General features: G+C 41.7%; 1 protein-coding gene across 6 annotated transcripts in view; it reads right to left on the bottom strand.

Annotated features, from left to right (window-relative positions):
* Window positions 1-21389, bottom strand: part of Lima1 (LIM domain and actin binding 1) — a 97493-nt gene that overhangs the window by 9713 nt on the left and 66391 nt on the right. For 2 of the 6 annotated variants that reach the window (XM_013508484.1, XM_013508488.1), the window contains 5 exons: window positions 13038-13122; window positions 12416-12564; window positions 9886-9993; window positions 4858-4942; window positions 3166-3275 (listed from right to left, as the gene is read on the bottom strand). In XM_013508484.1, the coding sequence (XP_013363938.1) occupies window positions 3166-3275; window positions 4858-4942; window positions 9886-9993; window positions 12416-12564; window positions 13038-13122 (537 nt within the window). Of the gene's footprint in view, window positions 1-3165; window positions 3276-4857; window positions 4943-9885; window positions 9994-10414; window positions 11493-12415; window positions 12565-13037; window positions 13123-21389 lie in introns of those variants that run through there. The other 4 variants (XM_013508487.1, XM_013508486.1, XM_013508485.1 and 1 more) reach the window with 4 other exon arrangements.

Below are 21389 nucleotides of genomic sequence, written 5' to 3' on the forward strand. Positions count from 1 at the left end.
AAGAAGGCGTCCCCAGAGCCAGCCTCATCCCCTTGCCCTTTCTCCCTCTGCCCTCTGGGGACATTCGGTGGAGGGACGAGGTGTCGAGTCCCTCTTTCCCCTTTCTTTACTGTGTGATAGCTGACAATGAAATCCTCCGATGAAGCAGAACGAGCGTGATTCTCCTCACAGGGTCTGCTGAGCTCTGCTCTCAGCACAGCACCCTTTCTGAGAAGGAGCCTGCACCTTCCATTTCATCAGCACCAAGTCTCATCAGCTAAACCACACGGCCAGCGTTCAAAGCGAGCAAAATCCTTACTGTACCTTTTTCTTTTTTCACTTTATGAAGCTAAATTTGAAATGAAATGAGTCTCTACCTTAGATGTCCTATTTCCAACAGCAGACAGATGGGCACTGAGGAACAGTTTTTTACGTGGGATCCAAAAATCTATTCTGCGCAAACAAATGTATTTTTAGTTGCATGTAATTTCCCTAAGTGGAGAAACAACTTCTGTTGCAGTCTAGAGCCATGAGAGCAGTTATAGCAACAGGTCTTCTTGTACACATTAACTAAAGTGCCTGGCTTGCCTGCAGACTGTAAAGGGGAGCTCTGAAGAAGAGAAAAGGAAATTACCCTTAAAGAAAAGTGGAAATGTGATTGAGTCCCACCTCAGGCTCGGGGCACCACGACTTGGAGCTTTAGACCGCAGACAAGCATTGGCCAGTTTACTCCAGTCTTTACCCAGTGCTCTAGACTGTCTGTGAAGGCAGGGTGCTTACAGTCTATGCTGAGTGAGCAGGACCAGAGGAGTAGGTGTGGGCTGGATCCAGCTGCAGAGAGAGTTCCACCTCTGTCTACACTCACTGGTGCGCCCAGGAAGACCTACGGGAGATGCGGCTCTGCACAGCACTCATCAGTTCAGACCCTGGAGTTTGCATCAGGAAGGATTTCAACCTAGAACACTCAGTCCAACCTAACAGATGTCTGAGGAATGGCTGGGCTGAGAATTCAAACAGTCTCAAGAACATATTTTAGCGCTTAGATGAGCCAGAGAAACTCCCCAGGTCCCTCAGTCACACAGATATCCATCACCAAGTCAGGTTAGCTCACCATTCTTTTTACTTTTCTTTTCTTTTCTTTTTGGGGAATGCAGTGAGGTAGGGCTGGGTTTTGAACTCAGAACCTGCTAGACAAGTGCTCTACCACTGAGCCATCCCCAACACTTTCTATTTGCCATTTTTGATTCAGAACCACAACTCAAGGACTCACATCTGGGCAAGGTTGCTGCCAGAAAGGAAAGTAACCTTGTGGCCTTTGCTATGTCATTGGCCTCCAGCTGATGGAAAAGGAAAATGCTGATGACAGCATGAGCAGATTTCCAAGGTCAGAAGAGAGTCAGGTGGGATGTGTGTGCAGACTGACTCATCTCAGTTTATTTGTTCTCCCTCTAACCCCCGCCCCCAGTGGCACTGGGGATTGAATCCAGGGCTTTGCACTGAACTATAACCTTTTGGAGACAGGGTCTCGCTAAGTTTTCCAGTTTGGGCTGGAAATTTGGATCCTCCTGGCTCAGTCTCCCAGAGTGCTGGGATTACAGGTGTGCACCACCATACCTGGCTCTTTTGTTCCTTTTCTGCTGGAGATCACAAATTGTAAATTGACATAGTATCTGTCCTAGGCTCTCCTTAGCCAGCCTGCCTTTGGGTGGGTTTTGGAATGTGGAAATCACCTTCCTCTGGGTCAGTAAGATTAGCACCCAGGTGTGGGGATGGATCTTGGCTTATTTTCTTTCTGATATTACCCATGTTACCACAGCCTCTGGGCTGTTCCAGGAAAAGCCCCCCTCCACTCGCACACACTGGCTCATAAATAGCACTAGCATGGAGTGGCGTGTCTTTGTCTTTGCCCATCATGAGGCACTGACCTCCCAGCCCCACATCATGCACTACTAAATTTGTCTGTTTCTTATTTCATCCTTTCGCCGTAGCCCTCACACAGGCAGTTATGGATCTTGGCCAGGTCCCTGATACTTATCAATAAACGTTACTGTCTTCACCAGTGTCTGCTTCCTTTTGGATTTTTGTGTTTATTTTCATCACTGTCCCTATTCTTTCCATCTGCCCTTTAAATCCTGCCTCTCCTGTTTCTTCCTTTTATTCCAGACCCTCACCTTGCCCTTATCCCTTCATCTTTCTTATGTACTAAAATGGGCCAAGGACCAGCCACACACAGTAAAGGGACATAAGCATGGCAGACAGCAGCATGAATTTGGGGCAATACGAACCACCTTTACCTAATTCTGTCCACTGAGTTTCTATCAAGCTAAAACTCTGGAAACAAAATCCAGCTATGAAAGAGCACACCAAGGAGAAAGACACTAAAGAAGTGTGGATATGTTTGGTTATTAATCCATATAGGTAGAGTAACATTGCATTAACAAAGCATGCAATTGAAACGAGTCAGTTGACAAGCCTGAAATACATTTTGGGAAAAAAAAACTCAATCTTTTTGGGGTCAGTTTTATGGGAATACATATTTGCTCATAGAAAGGGAAAGACTTTTCAAATTGGGGAATAAAAGGAGACTGGACACTGAGTAGCCTAATAAAATTGTCTTAGCATACAAAGATTTTGTTTATTGCTTAACATCTAATATTATATCCTAGCATAACTCTGCTTAAATGGCAATCTTTACAAAAACTGGGCTGCCAACTCCCACTCCAGCAGACACATTCTTTCTCTAAAAGTGTTATCAATCACGTTCTGACCAAACTGCTCAGACTAGGGAGCCACTGCTGTTAAGGTGACTGTACATTTCTATCCAATATGCTAATTTTAATTGAACAAATCTTTCATATTTCTCACGTTGTGGGCCTCTGTCCATTCACAGATCTATAAATTTAAGTTTTTGAAAGTCATATTAATTTGTTTAACTTCACATTTTTGTAAAACTTCCATGAAGTTTCCAGGTTTCAAACAGAGACATTAGCGACCCTTCCCCCTCCTGGCCCAAACACCTGAGCAGAAGAAAGATTTTCAGGAAATCAATTTTTAAGCGTATCCTTATTTGGCATTATCAGCCCCAGGAAAATAGAAACACAGGTTATAATGAACATACTGATACAAAGAGCAATCAGCTCTGCTAACAAGCCATGTCCCAAACTCAGAGAGAGGTGGCCCCTGTACCTTCACCGTCTTGGGAGGAGAGCTTTCAGAAAGGCTGGAGGCTCTGGCATCTGGACTCAGCGTGGGGGACACAGGTGGCTGTGCCTCATTCTTCACCCGCGAGTTACCTGCTTGAGTTACAAAAGAACATTTTAGAGTATCTCACGGGGAGTCTTAGAAAGGGTTCTTCCAAAAAGCAAAAATTGAGGAGTTTCTATCAAGGAATGTAGGTTTCTTTTTTTGGAATGTGTTTTCAGTGCTACAAAAAACACTAATCTTAAAGCACTGTTCTTCTGTTTAAGAATATTCTAAACGAAAAGCCTAGCTCTCAAGTTCTCTCACAAATCAGGCGGCGGCCATTAGGAGGCTTACTCCCTCACCCCCTCCACACAGTGGGAATCTGCATAAAGAACTTTCTGCCCTGTAGCACTTGTTATTTATTACGGCTCTTTGGGGACTCTGATGTCTTTTTGGTAGCTAGCACTCCCAATAACCTCTTGGTGCTTCAGATGAAGTTGGGGAAACGGCAGCGCGTGTGGGCAGAAATCTCACGCTGTATAGGCACGTGTGCTCTGTGTATAACCTCACTGTCCTGTGGTCAGACATGTAGCAGATATCCGCGGACGAAGACTGTGGAAAAGTGCGCCATAACGTTTTTTTTTTTTCATAATCATCAAAGTGCCAACTGCATGAGTTAACTTCCTGCCAGCGTATTCATCCCGTGGAACTCAGAAGCAGCACAGAAGAGCCATTTACATAGCTGCTAAGGAGTCATAAAAAAAGATTCCTTAAAATCTAGAGTTGAGTCAACAAAGTACCAAAAGATTAAGGCTTATTTTTCAAAAAAACTTTTACAAACCTAGTCAAAACCATAACTATTTCTAGCCCAAGTGAAATAACTACAAAAGGAATGTTCCTGGATTCAAGCAGTAGGAGTTTTTCTCTGAAAGTTCTGAGAGTTCATTAGAGATTTGTGTAGCAACAATGCACTGATAGGAATCTGTATATATTTTTTAAACAATGCATTGAAAATTAGAGTGGAAAGTGGACATGATGAAGTAAAAACAAAATATTTTTATCTTTGGGAGGTGCAAAATGATTCCAAAATAGGATGAAATGATTACAAAATTCAACATCAGCAGGAAAACCTCTAGAGCCTTAGAGGGATACTCAAATACCAACGTTTTGCTTTGTTTTGGTGGTACTGGTGATTGAACCTAGAGTCTTCATACTGAGCTACACTCTGAGCCCCCTCACCTTTTTAAAGAGAGGATCTTGCTAAATTGCCCAAGCTGTGCTCAAACTTCCAGTCCTCCTGCCCCAGTCTCCCAGAGTACTAAGGCTACAGGCATGCACCACCATGCCTGGCTCACGTGTCTATTTTTTTTTATCCTGATAAATGAATAAATCCTTCTTGAACAAACCTCTGTTAAAATAAAACTTCAAAATTACTTCACATGGCTTTAAATCTGGAAAAGTTTAGTAAAAAGGTCAGGGTAATTTCCATGAGAGATATATTGAAGTATTCCATTTGTCCCAAGTTAACCATATTTAACTGAACTTCTCTCTAAGCCATGAAGTGCGTGAAGGAAATCCAAGCACCAGTCCCTAAAACTGAGCGGAAGATCCATCAGCTAAAATGCTGGTGTTGGTATGTGACTTTCTTAACACGGACACCTCTGAACCAAGAATGGATGGAAAACAAGACCTCACCCTCCAAAGCTAAGGGCACATGCTTACAACAGGCATCTTCAGCAGGGGTGGAATGGACTGCCAGTCTATTCTCAGTTGCAGAAATCTGCAAAGAAAAAGGGGGTGGGGTGGGGTGGGGGAGATTAAGAATCACATTAAAAATAAAAAAGCAGACTGCTGCTAATGCCATAAAAACCTGCTGACTCTGGGCAGCCACTGGCTGCCTGGGGGAAATAACGGGCACCAGAACAGCTGAGCATTTAAACAAGAGGCAGCAGAATGTCTTTTATGGGGATATTAACATGCCTCTCAATTACAGAGTGACGCGAGAAACAGACCGAGCTCTGCTGCCAAAGTGTGCATCACCTCCCTTTATAAAAGAGCTTCTAAGCCATATCATTCCACTCTTAAAAAATAAAGCAAAACAAAACCCCCTATTAACCTACTGGTTAACAAAGAGAGCAAAGCACACCCAAGCAAGATGAAGTATTTAGACACAAGCACTATTTTTATTCTTTTAATTTTCCTAATTACCATTTCCCAGCCAAATGCACTATGCTGAAGTAAGCTTGCCCACTCGGAAGACTTTCTGATAGCTCAAGAACAAATTTACCTAAAATTAACCTCCAAGAGTATCCTAAACTCCCAGTCTCAGAATGGCAGTGCTTAAGAAGACGGTGGAGCTTATGCACAAGGTAGGTGCTTTTTTCACAGGAGCCATCAAATTTAAATGAAAGAATTCTCTACCGGTTCTCTCTCTTTGCTATTGGCTCTTGGGTCTTCCTGTATCCCCTCCACATTCCAAAAATTACAAAGGGTCAACAAAGGTCAACAGTGTATGCTCTTTGGGTAATATTCCATTCAGATGTTGGATTTTATCTCCATATAAACTGAGTGTTTACATCAGGATGTCTAATGTACTGAATCAACTTACCGTGGATGTTAAGCTGTTGGCTAACTGCACCTGAATGTCAACACGTTTGTTTTTTCTATGCTCTCTTCATTACAAGAACTCTAACATGGTGTGAACAAACCAGATAATAACAGCTGACATTTACTGAGTGTTTGTGATGTGCTAGGTATTGATCACACTAGGTACGTTATTTCATTTAATGATATGAAATAATTTTCTGAAAGTTATACATTTCTGTAAGAAGTTCCTCAGTTTTTGCTCATTTAGTAGGAGCAACCATCCTGGGATGTTCTTTTCCCAGCTCGAATTTAGTCACCCTGAGCCTGTGGGTTATACTTAGTACCAGTTTAACACCAGTTTTGACATCATTGCACATGGCCAACAAGATCACTTCACTGTGCCGGGCGTGGTGGCGCACGCCTGTAATCCCAGCCCTCGGGAGGCTGAGGCAGGAGGATCGTTGCGAGTTCGAGACCAGCCTGGGCTATGAAGTGAGCTCAAGACCAGCCTGAACTGCATAGCGAGACCCTGTCTCAAAAAAGACCAAAAAAAAAAAAAAAAAAAAAAAATCACTTCACTGCAAGAACTTCCAGACAGATTTTGTTCAAACATTTCATTAAAGGAAAGCACAAATTCATTCACAAGAGAAGAGGAAGAACAATACCTTGACAAAATGTTCCATTTCAAGAATAGAAAGTTTGAGGAGCTGGGTGTGGTGGCGCAGCCTATCATCCCAGCCCTTGGAGGCTGAGGCAGGACGACTGCCATGAGTTTGAGGCCAGTCTAGGCTATGTAGTGAGTTTGAGGCCAGCCTGAATTACATAGCAAGATCTTATCTGAAAAAAAGTTTTTCCTAGCACTTTTTTTTTTTTTTAAAAAAACAGGGTCTCACTGTGTAGTCCACATTGGCCTTGAACTTGCAGCAATTCTCCTGCCTCAGCCTCTTGAGCGCTGGGATGATAGGTGTGTGCCACCACACCCAGCTGTCCTACCATTAATATCCTCATGAAGCATGCTAAAGTTCAAACAGTGGTGCTTAGGTACTGGTTAACAAAAGCTAGGAAAGCAGCCAAAAGCACAGGTAGGTTCTGAAAAACATTGCAAATTTTAAGGCAGTGAAAGGTTTATAAACCTGCATTATGCACTTGAAGAATATCAACTATTTTTATCCCTTCTCCCCCACCCACACTCCAATTTGTGATTCAGTTGCACTAATGCCCTTTTAAGCTATAATTAAAATGTTCTGATCTTCCAGTTCAGCCTAGAGTTCTAGTTTGAAATCAGCATGAAGACAATCAAGAAAGAAGCATGAAATTAGATACAAGGACAACCCAAGCATTATGTTCCAGATGATTATTTCCCGAACTATGCTCCTGGGATAAATATGGGGGGAATTTCAATGCTGGGAATATTTGTCCCCTAAATTTTTTTTCAGGATATAAGGCAAGTTCCAAACATTGTTACTCATTACTTTTTTTTTTCCTTTTTATTTTGAGACAGGGTCTCACTAAGTTGCTAAATTGCCCAAGTTGGACTCAAACTTGTGACCCTCCTGCCTCAGCTTCCCACAGTGCTAAGATTACAGGAGTGCGCCATTGCACCTGGCTTCACTCATCATACTTAAAATAGTCTCTCATTGAAAACACAGGAAAACCAGGCAGTTAAAGAGAGAACTCAACACATGTGACCCTTGGACTAATGCAAGAGCCTACTGCTGTAAAATGTGCCCAAATTATTTGCTAATTTTATGATCACATAACACATGACTGTCAAATATTTACTCATTTCAATATGTTTGCGATATTTAGAAAATAATTTACTTTTTCCAATTCATTTTCTGCTCTATGCTGTGAGTTAATTTTTGTGTGTGTGTGTGCTGGGAATCAAACTCAGGACCTTGTGCTTTCCAGGCAGGCGTTTTGTGCCACTGAGCTATATCCCCATCCCCTGTGAGTTAAATTTTGTAGCCCTTAATTGAGAACATTTTTTCTGGGTGCCTCCTTTGATTCAAGTGTGCAAAATTATCTCATGAGCTCCTGGAAGTGTTCTGTCAATACACCGTGCATTAAAAGCCTATGATAGTCAAGTAAGTTTGAACTGGGTGCAGTGGTGCATGCCTGTAATCCCAGTATTGTGGAGGCTGAGGCAGGCAGATTGCCCTGAGTTCAAGGCCAGCCTGAACTACGTAGGAAGATCCTGTCTCAAAAAAAAAAGTTTGACAAGTTTGATTCAGTTTGACAACCGCTACTCAATCCATTTTAAGCATCTCTTCAACTTTTAGAAGAATAATATCAAAGGTATCATTATGTATAACAGAAGCAATGTTTTTTCTCCTAAGATTAATCACAGTAATAGATCATCTCCACATTTATTATATTGACAAAAAGACTGGGAAGGTTTGGCAGAGAACATGATAAACTCATCCGGCATAAATACTGTACCTGCTAAGCCATTCAACTAATGATTAAAGCATAAAATACAAATATGACTTGCTTAAAATCTTCCATGAAAAGAAAAAAATCTTCTGTGGCTTTCCACGGTGGCCAGTCTGTGTCCAAACCCTCGAGAGGCTTTTCCAGACCTCGCCCTGGCCCTACCTCCCCTCCTCTTGCCACTGTTTCTATGTACCTTATTCCAGCCAAACCAATTCCTAAGCAAGCCGCAATCTGGTTTCCGAGCTTGTGCTTGCACGTCCTTCTTTTTCTTAATCTTCCCTTTCTTCACTTGGCCTCTTTCTGCACATTCCTCAGGCCTTGGCTCAGGCAGCACCTTCCCGAGGAAGGCAGGTTCAGCGCCCTGAGTCTCCCTGGCCCTGTCCCCCTCTCACAGCCTATCTTGCTGTTTCATTATAACCAGCCCGTTACTCCTCTCTCCTACTCTTGCTGGTTTCCTAGCACATGAAGAACACTCTGTCTTTTGTTTTGTTTTGGTATTGGGGTTGAGCCCAAGGCTTTTGCACAGAGCTACATCCCGTTTCCTTCCTTTTAAAAAAATTTTGAGACAAGGCCTCCCTAATTTTCCCAGGCGGGGCTTAAACTTGCGATCCTTCTGCCTCAGCCTTTCAGGGTACTGGGATTATAGCTGTGCACGACGTGCATGACCATGCCTAGTTTTGTGTTTCCTTTTTGAAGCTTAGCATTTCCTATGTTTATCATAGTACATAGCTTTCAAATACCTTAAGTGAGGGCTAGGCGTATAGCTCAGTGGCGAGGCACATGTTTATCATGTACAAGGCTCTGGCTTTGACCCTCTGCAGTGCACAATAAAAAACAAGCTCCGAGAGAGTGAATGAGATTTTCTTTTATAAAATGCGTTAAATGAACTGGGTGTGGTAACACACGGCTGTAGTCCCAGGTACTTGGAAGGCTAAGGTGAGAGGATCTCTTGAAAGCACAAGTTCTAGACCAGCCTGAGCAAGACAGCCAAACCTTACCTCAAAAACAAAACTAAAAAAGAAAAACACAAAAAACTGCATTGAAGTGGGCATGGTGGCACATGCCTATAATCCCATCACTCTAGGAGGCTGAAGCAGGAGGAATGCAGGTTTAAGCCCAGCCTGGGCAACACAGTGACTTAATGAGACCCTATTTTGAAAAATAAAAAGGGGCCAGGCATGGTTGCCACCGCCTGTAATCCTAGCACTCTGGAGGCTGAGGCAGAAGGATTGCTCTAAGTTCAAGGTCAGCCTACACTACATAGTGAGACCCTTTCTCAAAAAAAAAAAAAAAAAAAAGGGTTTGGGATGTAGCTCAGTGTGAACACCCTGGGTTCAATCTCTAGTACTACAAAAAACAAACAAGACACTATTAAGGATATACTTAAATTCAGCATATACAAGTACTTTAAAAATAGTATCTGTAATCAAACAGATCTTTAAAAATCACTTCAGCTCCACGGTCTGTGAGCATTTGCTGAGCAAAAGAATTTTCCAATGAAGGCTCATTATCTGGTCAGCTGTAAGTGGCAGGGCTTCCCAAGTGAAATTATGTGACCTGCAAAAATGACAATCTGTCCTGGCAGCTGCTACCAAATTCCCAGACACCCTACAGCCTAGAGTTAAAGCGGCCTCTAATTTTAGGCATCTAATTTAGAACACATGCTTGCTTGGCAACTGGACATCAGGCTTTTCAACCCACCTTTTCTACCTCCTGATGGGAGATGCAGACCTCAGGACTTGGGGGCACATTTTCCTTCTGCTCCAGTTTATGAGTTTTGATTTCACCAGCACAGGTTTTCAACTCATTCTGTTAAACAAAAATAGCCCGTGAATCTTTTCAAAAATTCTTACCATTCCATTCTTCTCATAGCACATCTTTCAAATAAATGTGGAATGTTAAAAAAAAAATTCTTTTCAAAGGCCTCAGGTCAAATCAACTCCCTAAGTCTCACAAGCAAAACCCACTGACCAGTGAAATGACAAAAGCAGCTGTGTGGACACATACCTCAGAGTTAAATATTTGTGTGCTAGTCTCAGACTACACATTAGAATACAGACACATCAGCAGGGACGCACACACAGACACCCCAGCACACCATGTTCTGTGATTCACTCTTCTAGCAGCAGAGCTTGTGGAAATGCAAAGCTTGTGAGTTTTATCAGAAAAGACCATTCTGGAGCAGGGGAAAGGAGCTGCTAAGTGCCAATAATTAAGAAAATATACTGACCATATATATAAGTGCCCGGCCTGGAAAGAGAGACAGGGATGATGTAGACATATGAAAAATGAAATTATTTATTGACACCATAAAACAACCTTGTTCTGTGGGGCTCTATGTTTTTCACATAAAATTCATATGCTGTACAAATGACACACCTTAGTCTACTTCTCTTAATACCTCAACATTAAAAAAGCATGCATCAATATCATCTGAAACTCACTTTGTTTTCATCGCAAAGGACCCTTGGGGGGAGAACAGTAAAGGTAATTCACCTGCCCGGTCTACATAGGGGTGGACGAACATGGACATTTCCTGCCTTTAGCCTGCTAGTAACTCAGTAATCCTGCACCTTTCTGCTCTCTGAGATTGTTTAAGCATGCGAGGAAACGGGCAAAATAGTCACAAGGCCAATGAAGGAAAAGAAAGTGCGACTGCTTTCCTTAGGTCAGGCAATCCCGGTTAAGGCTCCGCGGTGCCCTGGGGGAGTTCTGGCAGCCCGCACTGCAGGACACTGCTGGCGCCCCGGAACTCGCTCCTGACCCACCTCAATGCCCCGCCTCCAGCGCCTCGGCCGGAGGATGTGCTTTGATACAGCTACATTCAGTGATGGGCCTGTGAAATTCTTTCGGGATGACATAAAATGTACTTTTCACAAGAATTCCTAAAGACTTCTCCACTCTTAAGAATCTCCAGGGCGGGGAAGCTGCGGTGCAGAAACTCTATTAGTGGTTTTGAAAAAGTCACTGAACAGGTTTCCCCACCTGGAGAGTCACTTGGACAGAATGTTTGCAGCGGCAGGGCACAGGGAGCTTTGCAGATCACCTGCGTGGTGCATCTCCAGGCCTGCCTTTTAAAGGAAGCCTAAATTTGTTGAATAATGAACCTAAGATATTCTGTTCTGCTACCGCTTTACCCAGTCATCTCTTCTTAAAACTGTGATCGTTAAGATAGCTATACTTCTAACTTCTCTTAGTTCACTGAAAGGAATGGTTTGTGCTAATATTTTCTGGTCAATTTTTAAGAGCCGCATCTTGTACTCTGAGTAACTACTTTGAAGATAACAAAATGCAATATATTAACCATTGTTACTATCCTATTACTTTGTTTTGAAACTTTGTTTCATTATTTTTATTGTTTTTTTCTCTTTAAAATATAAATAAATAAATAAATAAAAATAAAACTACTGTGAAAAGTCAAAGTGAAATCATTCATTGTCCAGAGGATTAGTCCACCAATGGGTATTATTAGAGCACACATATTTAATTTTGTGGAGGGAAAGAGGGCTTAACTTCTGAAATACACATTATGACTTCTAAAATGCATCAGTGTCAATCTGCCTAGGAACAAATAAAATTCAATATTATTCTTCCAGTTTTGTTAAAAAAATTCTGACATCAAGAATTAATTTGAAAGTTTGGGAAAAATGTTTGAAAGAAAAATATGTATACATGTGTTCTTAAAAAGAAAATTTAAAGATATGTGTCTAAAAGTGTGCATATGTGTGTACATATGAATAAATACCATTTAAAAGATAACTTCAGGGCCAGGTGTATAGCTCAGGGACACAGTGCTTGCACTAAAAAAAAGTTTCTACTCAAACTAATAAGACACTTTCTTTAACATTAACAATTAACAGACTAAGTAAAACAGCCAGTAACACACAGAAAAATAAGTGGGGTATGAATGTAAATGAGATAGTAGAGCAAAATCAGAATTAGGGTTACAAGAGGGGCAGGCCTGTCATCCCAGCACTCGGGAGCCTGAGGCAGGAAAACTGCTGCAAGTTCGAGACCAGGCTGGGCTACAAAGTGAGCTCAAGGCCAGCCTGAACTGCATAGAGAGACCCTGTCTCAAAAAGGCCAAAAAAAAAAAAAAAGAAAGAAAAAGAAAAAGAATTAGGGTTATAAGTGAGGTAAGGAAGGCTCTCTGTGGAGAGGATCTGGCTGGGGACCCGTTCCAGGGTCACTGGCTGGAGGAGTGAATGGAGGGAAGCTGCAGGACACATACTGCATAGCTGGCTGAACCACTTTGTTTGGACACAGCTGCCTGGTACTTGGCCATTCGATCCTTTATGGAGGTTTCTGAGAGGCGTGGGAGCTCCAGATTTCGCCTACTCTCATTTTTCTCCAGGCTGAATGCAGAGGACAGCAAATGACCTGGAACAATGCAAATAAGATGCTTTGTTAGAAATAAGATAGAATGTAATTCCATTGGTTTTGAGGTTCCAGGTTTTGGGTTGTCATCGAACGGCCAATTTCTATTATTAAAAGTACAAAGAAGGGAATCAGAAATATAATAGTCACTTATAAGGTAATAGTCACTCAATTTCCTAATGTTAAAAGGAAAACATTTCCCATAATTGAGCAGTGTGTATTTTGAAATAAGTGAAAATTATGGCAATTTAACACGTGGAAAAAATGAAATCTCAATGTCATTATAATGTGCCAAAGGGTGCTGCTGACAAAAATGGATTAAAAATACAAGAGAAGCTGTGTATAGAAAGCAAAGAGGTTTGGGAAAGACCGGCTTCCCTCTCATTAGAATCCCTCTCCCTTTAAAATCACTGGCTTTGCTACGAGTGAGCGAGCGCTTCCTAGAGGAATTCCCATGTGTGAAATTCGCCTCTTACCTGGGCCTACTTCCAAGTCATCCAGAGAATGGCTGTTTTCAGAGATTCTCCTTCCACCTGCATTCCGGCTCTGGGCCCCAAGAATCTGTTTAGAAAACAAATGAAGTTTATATAGAAGATGGAGAATACTTTTTTTTTTTTTTTTTGGCACCAGGAATCTAACTCAGGGCCTTGCGCTTGCCAGGTAGGTGCTCTGCTGCTGACCTATATCCCTGGCCCAAGGGAAATCGGTTTTAAAAATTAAGTTTATTGGTACACTTTAGATATACATAGTGGTCACATTCATCGTAGGGAATTTGTACCTGTACATGATATATCTTGATTTTTTTTTTTCCCATTCCCCTCCTCTCCCCTCAACCCCTCTTTCCCTCTTATTTACAAAAACTTTGTCTTCATTTTTTTCCTTCTATTCTCTTCTTTTTTCTTTTCTCTTTCTTCCTTTCTCCTCCCCCTACCCTCATTCCCCTTCTCATTTGAACATTTTCTTCTTGCTTCCTAATATCGATTATACATTTTGGCCTTTATTTACTCTTTCAATTTCTCACACCAGAGAGGCAATGCAATACTTAAATATGTGTATCCAATTTTTTTTCTTTTTTGAGACAGGGTCTCCCTGTATAGTCCAGGCTGGCTTTGAGCTCACTATGTAGCGCAGGCTGGCCTCAAACTTGTGGCAATCCTCCTGCCTCAGCCTCCCCAGTGCTGGGGTTACAGCCGTGTGCCACTACACCTGGTAAGATGGAAAATTTTGATATAATGTTCAAATCTCCTTTATGAATACAATCTAGAAGAGATCAGTTTGTATTTGGTTTTACAGTCCATAGATTTTTTTTTTTTTTACAGAGACTTTTTAAGTAGCTAAATTGCTCAGGCTGGGCTTGAATTTATGATCCTCCTAGCTCAGCCTCCCAGAGTACTGGGATTACAGGCATGCATCACCACAGCAGGCTGATTTTTTTGAGGGGGGTTGATGCTGGAGATCAAATCCAAAGCCTTGTGCACACCAGGCAAGAGCTTGACCATACCCAGCCCCATTCCACAGGTTTTTAAAAAATATTATAAAAGGTCAAGCATTATCTATTCACAGGTGTCCTGGGAAAAACAAGTAGCACTCTACAGGTAATATCCTCTGCAAAAGATCACTACCCAACCAGCAAAATCTACGATCGAGCCACTGGAGGAGAAAACTCATCCCCGAGGACAACGACATAGCCCTTCAGCCTGATTGCCTGTTTCCCTTCTTCATCGCACTTTCTCCCTGCTGTTGCTTTGCGACACATCTTCAGCATCTTTTCCCTGGACTGGTGCAATATGTCCTCCACAGCCGCTGCCTTACCTTAGCATTTAGTCTTTGTGATGGTGCCGCCATTCCAAGTAATACAAAGCAGCCATCTCAAAACACAAATCTATTGTACTCCAATGTTCAAAGTTCTTTCAGAATGAGCTATCATTTCTTGAATTCAATTCAAAGTTCTTAGCATGTTACAAAAGACCTATTCCCGGGCAGGGGATATAGCTCAGTGGCAAGGTGCCTGCCTGGCAAGTGCAAGATCCTGAGTTCGATTCCTGATTCAAAAAGAAAAACCTATTCCCTATCTACCTAACTTCTTCTCTGGGTATTCCTTGCCTCGTCCTTTACCTTTCAAGAGAAGCAAACTGCTTTGAGGACCACAACTTTGTAAGTAAGGTTCCCTCCCACAGATTGTTTGCTCTTCTGTTGTCTATCCAATGCTTGTTGCTTCAAGACTCGGGATAAGCAATTTCGCGTGGTCTGACCCGCCTCTTTTTACCTCAATTTAGGTAGCGCTTCCGGTGTTCTGAGGGTACCTGCTCACACTTCCACTCAATGCTTATCATGCTATTATACGACTGTCCCTCTAAGTGGTCTGTAAACTCAGTGAGGGTAGATACCACATCTTTTCATCCTACATTTCCAGGATTTAAAAGAGAAGACAGTATAGATTTTAATAAAGTATTTTGTAATTCCTAAAAAAATCCCCACATTTTAGCCAGGTGTGGTGGCGCATGCCTGTAATCCCAGCACTCAGGAGGCTGAGGCAGGAGGATCGTTTCAAGTTCGAGACCAGCCTGGGCTACAAAGTGAGTTCAAGGCCAGCCTGAACTGTAGAGTGAGACCCTGTCTCAAAAACAAAAAAAAACAGGGGGCTGGGGATTCAGCTCAGTGGCACAGCGCCTGCCTGGCAAGCACAAGGTTGTGAGTTCGATTCCAGGTACTGGAAAAAAAATAACAAAAACAAGACAAAAAATCCCCACATTTTATCTCTCATATCTTGAATAGATCTCTAATTAAAGTTACAAATTATACTTTTTAGCACCAGAAATGTAACACAAGAGAAAACTGCTTAGTGTCACAGAACATCCTCAAATAGCACAGAGGGTTATCGTGTAAGTATATTCAGTATGGAAGGATAGCCTTTGCTGGGCATGCTGGTGCACACCTGTAATCCCAGCACTCGGTAGGCTGAGGCAGGAGGACTGCTGAGTTCAAGGCCAGCCTGGGCTACAAAGTGAGCTCAAGATCAGCCTGAACTGCATAGTGAGTCTGTCTCAAAAAAAAAAAAAATCCAAACAAAAGTCTGGAGCTGAATTTATGTCCCCCAAATGGCCAGCTTGCCACTACTAGGAGGTGGACGAATCTCTGAGAGAGAAGCCCTAGCGCAGGTTTTAGGTCACTGGGGTGTGCCATGGGAGGGGATGGTGGCACCCAGACGGCCTGTCTGCCTCCCCCGACACACACAATGAGGGGAGGAATTCTGCTGTGGCACCCAATCCCGCTGTGCTGTGCTACCCTTCCACAGGACGCCTAAAAACAAAAGGTTTGCCTCATCGTGGATTGGAACCTTGAAAACAGTGAGCCGGGGCTGGGGAATTAACTCAGCGGCACAGCCCCCGCCTGGCAAGGTCGTGAGTTTGATTCCTGGTACTGGACAAACAAAACAAAACAAAACAAAACAAAAAATCAGTGAGCCAAAGTAAACCTTTTCTCTTTATAGGTCAATTATATCAAGTATTTAATAGTTACAAAGCTAACATATGGATCCTTCAAATAAATTCCAGATTCATTGGAAATGTTGCCGCACTGTAAAATAATCACCTAGAAAAAACTGCAATTTTCACAACTTGCTATAGGGAGAAAACCTAGAAGTAACATTTTTTTTTTAAAACCAAAAAGAGTGGTTTTGCATTCTTAAAACAGACACATTCTGTCAAAGTTAAAATTCAAGCACAATTCCAAGAGCTTTTCTTTCCTGTTTTCATTTCTTTCTTTCTTTCCTTCCCTCTTTCTTTCTTTTTGTCTTTTTGTCTTTTTGAGGGTCTTGCTGTGCAGTTCCGACTGGCCTTGAACTCACTATGTAGCCCAGGCTGGGCTCCAACTCTCAGTGATCTTCCTGCCTCAGCCTCCTGAATGCTGGGGTTACAGGCAGGAGCCACCACGTCTGGCTTTCTTTGTTTTCAGATGCATAAAATTTCCTATCTTTGGTAGCTTTTTGTTTAAACCTATGGGTTAAATAAGGGTCTTAAGAATAATTTTAGAAAGTCTTCTGACCCGTAATGTTACCAATACTCTGAATTATTTTATTTCAAGTACTAAAAAAGTGAATAAGCAAAGCCATCTGGTTTTAGAAAAAATAAGGAGCAATGTCTCTGGGAATCAGAGTTATGCTGACCGAGGTTTGAGGAAAAATGCAGCTCTGAGATGGAAAGGAGCGGGTTACACCGATCAGCGGGTCTCACTGGGCAGATCTGCGTGTGCATGTAACACAGACATGGGGTAGTGTTCACCCGACCCCCGCTGAAACACTATTACTTTCAATACATTTTCACCTCCAAACCACTCAAACATTAAGAAATCCAAGAACCCAAAAGTATTTAAGATTTAATTTATGACTTACAGTTTACAGTGGTAATCTGAGATACAGAAAGAGGAATGGGTTTCTTCCAGTATTTCTCAAGGATGTAAAGCAAAACAAACAACATGAAAACCAAAACAATAAAATCCCATGTGTTTGTACAGAAATTCTGTTTTTTTTTTTTTTTTTTGGTACCGGGAATCAAACTCAGGACCTTGAGCTTGCCAGGCAGGCACTTATGCCGTAGAGCTATATCCCTGGCCCTTGTACAGGAATTCTAATATCTCATTCTAGGCTTTTTTACTCAGATACTGAAGGAGTCTTAATTATCATAATCAGAAAGGCAGAGAGAGAAGACATTGTTAAAACTCTCTGGACTTTCCTATGGGGCCTTACCCTGCCCCCCAAGCACTCCTTCCTGTTAGCTGACTGAAACTCTCGCTGGTATGAAGCCCCCGACAGAATTCTCTGTGAATCCACAAGTCAAATACACCAATAGGAGGATGACAGTTTGAGGTTGTTAGCCAGTAGCCTTCAGAATATTTTTTCTGGAATTTACAAAAAAAAGTAATTAGGTTCTAACTAAGTAACAAAGCAGGATTTCCTGTCCCTTCCACTCCTATGTTGAAGAAAAATTACCTTTAAAGCTAATTCTCAACACTTTAATTTATGGAGAGCCCCTTACCTCACTCCGCCACTTCAATTTTAACCTTCCTTCCGACTCTCTTATCTTCCCAAAATCAAGGGTGGAGGGAAGGTAGGTTTTAGAGAAACATGAGTTTTTGCTAAACTATGCTTAGGGATCATGGGGTAAGGATGAAATCTAGGGGCTGGGGATTTAGCTCAGTGGCAAAGCACCTGCCTGGCAAGTACAAGGTCGTGAGTTTGATTCCTGGTACCAGAAGAAAACCAAAAAAAACCCCAAACAAACAAAAAAAAAGATGAAATCTAGCCTTAATTTCTTAAAGTATAAGAGAGAGAAATTTTTTCAGGGACTCTCAGAAAAAAATAGAGTTTATTTATATACAATAATACATACAGAAGGAACATACTTATCTCCAGGTGGTCAGATTTTTCTGTATTTTCTGTACTTCTAACTGTTCTACAAAAATTATGTGTTAATAAGCCTGTAATCCCAGCACTAAGGAGCCTGAGGCAGGAGGATCACCCTGAGTTCAGGGCCAGCCTGGGCTATCAGTAAGACCCTGTCTCCAAAACCCAGAAAAAAACCCCAAATAATGTGTTAATTGCTTTTCAACATATTTTGTCATAATGAACTGGCCAGAAACCAGTAAGAGGCTCGGTGGTACACAAGTACGCAGAGAGGAGATGCCTGGTCTCTAGTTAACACATCACGGACAGCCAGGAGGGCAAGATGCAGCAATATCACAATTCCTTGACTGGCATATTTATACCTGAATCCACTATTATCTTACCACATAGGACTGAAGAATAACTCAGAACTATTATTTAAGAGCAAATAAAACAGTTTACACTAGTACACGGTCCTTACAGGAAACAAACTGCTGCAGAGAGGTCATCAGAACAGCAAGACAGCAGACTTCGTTACAACTGTAGAAGAAGCTATAGAACTACAGGACTACAGAAGGAGCTATAAGCGCTAGGTGATATACTAAGCCAGTAAAAAAAAAGTCTCAATAAAGTACATGAGAAAGAAGGCACTGACAGTAAAAGGAAGATAACCAATAAGCAAGTTAGAGAGATCATACTCTACATCAAGCTGACTGCACTGGACCCTCAGTGATGCTGACAATTATCAAAAACTCTCTTCCTTCAAATCCCTTTCCTCCCTACACTCAGCTTAGCATTATGATTTACAGCTGCAACAGCAACCATGAGCATCCTCAGAATTGTATTCTGGGAATATACTACTAAATAATTTATTTAAGGCTAACATTAAGGTAGAAGAAAATTTTCATTTTTTATTTTTTATTTTTATTTATTTATTTTTGTTTTTTTCCGGTACTGGGAATCGAACCCACGACCTTGCACTTGCCAGGCAGGCGCTGTGCCGCTGAGCTAAATCCCCAGCCCCTCATTTTTTATTTTTTAATTTTTTTTTTCCTGGTACCAGGAATCAAACTCATGACCTCATGCTTGCCAGGCAGGCACTGTGCCACTGAGCTAAATCTCCAGCCCCTAGAAAATTTTTATTATCATAACATTAAGTAGATAATGAAACATATCCAATTATTACACAAAAAAGGGGAAGAGAAAAAAATTTTTTTTTTGTTTTTTTTGAGACAGGGTCTCTCGCTACACAGTTCAGGCTGGCCTTGAGCTCACTTTGTAGCCCAGGCTGATTTTGAACTCACAAGGATCCTCCTGCCTCAGCCTCCCAAGTGCTAGGATTACACGTGTGCACCACCATGCCTGGCTGATAAAATGTTATAGATACGGGTTGTTCCTGGTTAGGCAAAAAAATATTAAGGATCATTTTTGCAACTCTCTAGGGCTTTCCTCCGGACACCTACCTGCTCCTCAAGAAGCTGCTCACCTGTTTCTTTGCTCCAGAATCAACTTTAGCTGGTTATGGGTAAAATGTGTGATGAATGCAGATCAGACCAGCTTGGTTGCCTTATTTTCTCAAAGGTTTACTCTACTACATTAATACATACAGTGTATACTATTGGACACCGGTGTTATGTAAAACTTAAGAAAATACTATGTGTCATTTCCAGGAACTTACAGGAACAAAAACCATGAAAATGCTGGACTATCTAAAGAAGGACTCTTTTTACCTTTTTTTTCTTTTTCTGTTCCTCCCTCCCTCTGTGCCTGTCTCTGCTAATCCTCTTTTCTTTTTTGTCGCTAGGGATTGAACCCAGGACCTCACACCCATATGTGCTCTACCATGAGCCACATCCTCAGGAGCATGGTCTTTACTCTCAGGCAACAAGTGAAGCTTTGTTAACTTTTTTCCTAATAGCAGTACTAGGGATTAAATCCAAGGCCTCATACCAAGCTAGATCCTCAGCCTTATTACATTTGTTCTTTCAAGACAAAGCCTTGCTTGCTAGGTTACTGAGTTGTCCAGGCTGGGCTTCTACACTATCTGAATATTTTTTCTTATTTTGGTTAATGTACAACAAGTTAAAACCAATTAAAATGTGACTAACTGGGAGATTATAGTACCATGAATACAGAAAAAAGAAAAAAGCCAAGCATGGTAGCTTGTAATCCCAGCACTCAGGAGGCTGACGCAGGAGGAGTGCTGTGAATTTGAGGCTAGCCTGGGTTACACAGTGAGTTCAAGGCCAGCCTAAATTACTGAGTGAGATCTTGTCTCAAAAAACCTAAAAAAAGTGTGAGACTCTGAGTTCAATTCCCAATACCAAAAAAAATAAAGAGAGAGAGACAGAGAGACAGAGAGAGACAGAGAGAGAGAGAGAGAAAACAAGAAAAAAGAAAGAAGAAAGAAGAAAGAAAAAATATTTTAATTCTATTATTTACTTCTGGACAAGCTTCTTGTTACTACCTCCTACCGCTGGTGAGTCCCTGAAGGTGGAGTGTGTGTTAACCACTTTAGAATTTGGGTGAAGAAGCATTCTCTCTTTCTCTCTTGCTTCTTTTTTTAATGAAAAAATAAAATAAAATTTCATAATCAAACAGCAAGAGAATAACAATAGCTATTATCCCATGTATTAATACTTTCAAAGTAGTCACTCTGAGTACAAGACATAAATCAAAAAGATCCTTACCAAAAAGCAAACAGATATTAGCACAAAACTTTCTTTTCAACAGACTAAGATAAACTAGTAGGATAAATGAAACCAATGAGTATGTACAGTGAAATATTTTTAAAACATGGAATTTACAGTGTGGGAAAGTGTTTGAACTTCCTACTTCCTATTTAGCTCTCCTCTATTTTGGTCTTTATTTGTATATATAGGGCTTACTTCACTTAACATTATGTTCTCAAGTTACATCCATTTAGCTATGAATGCCTTAAGTTTATCCTTCTTTATGACATTATAGTACTCCATTGTGTAAATACTGCATTTTCCTTATCCACTCATCTGTTGGTAGACATATACACTGTTTCCAAAATCCAGCTATGACAAATCCTGCTGCTGTAAACATGCGTGTGCATGTCTCTCCTGCCTTCCTTTTCTAACCCCTCTCAGAGAGGACGGGAACACTGCATGAAAGAGCAACAGTTAGCATCCGTGCAAAAGACTCCAAGGGCAGGAGTGGCAGGGCTGGGGGGTGGCTCAGTGGTACAGCACCTGCCTCGTATGCATAAGGCCCTGTTTCCACTCCCGACATCCCCCCCACCAAAAAATCAAGAGCTATTTGTATTCCAGCCTTATTTCCTTAAATCATTCCTAATTAGCAGGCCTGTAATACTAGTACTTGGGAGGCTGAGGCAGGAGGACTGCTGTGAGTTCCAGGCTAGCCTGGGCTACATAGTTCAAAGCTGGCCTGAACCATAGAGTGAGACCCTGTCTCAAAAAAA

The sequence above is a fragment of the Chinchilla lanigera genome, unplaced genomic scaffold (genome assembly GCF_000276665.1).
Source record: "Chinchilla lanigera isolate Chin_1 unplaced genomic scaffold, ChiLan1.0 scaffold00146, whole genome shotgun sequence".
Taxonomy (NCBI): Eukaryota; Metazoa; Chordata; class Mammalia; order Rodentia; family Chinchillidae; genus Chinchilla; species Chinchilla lanigera.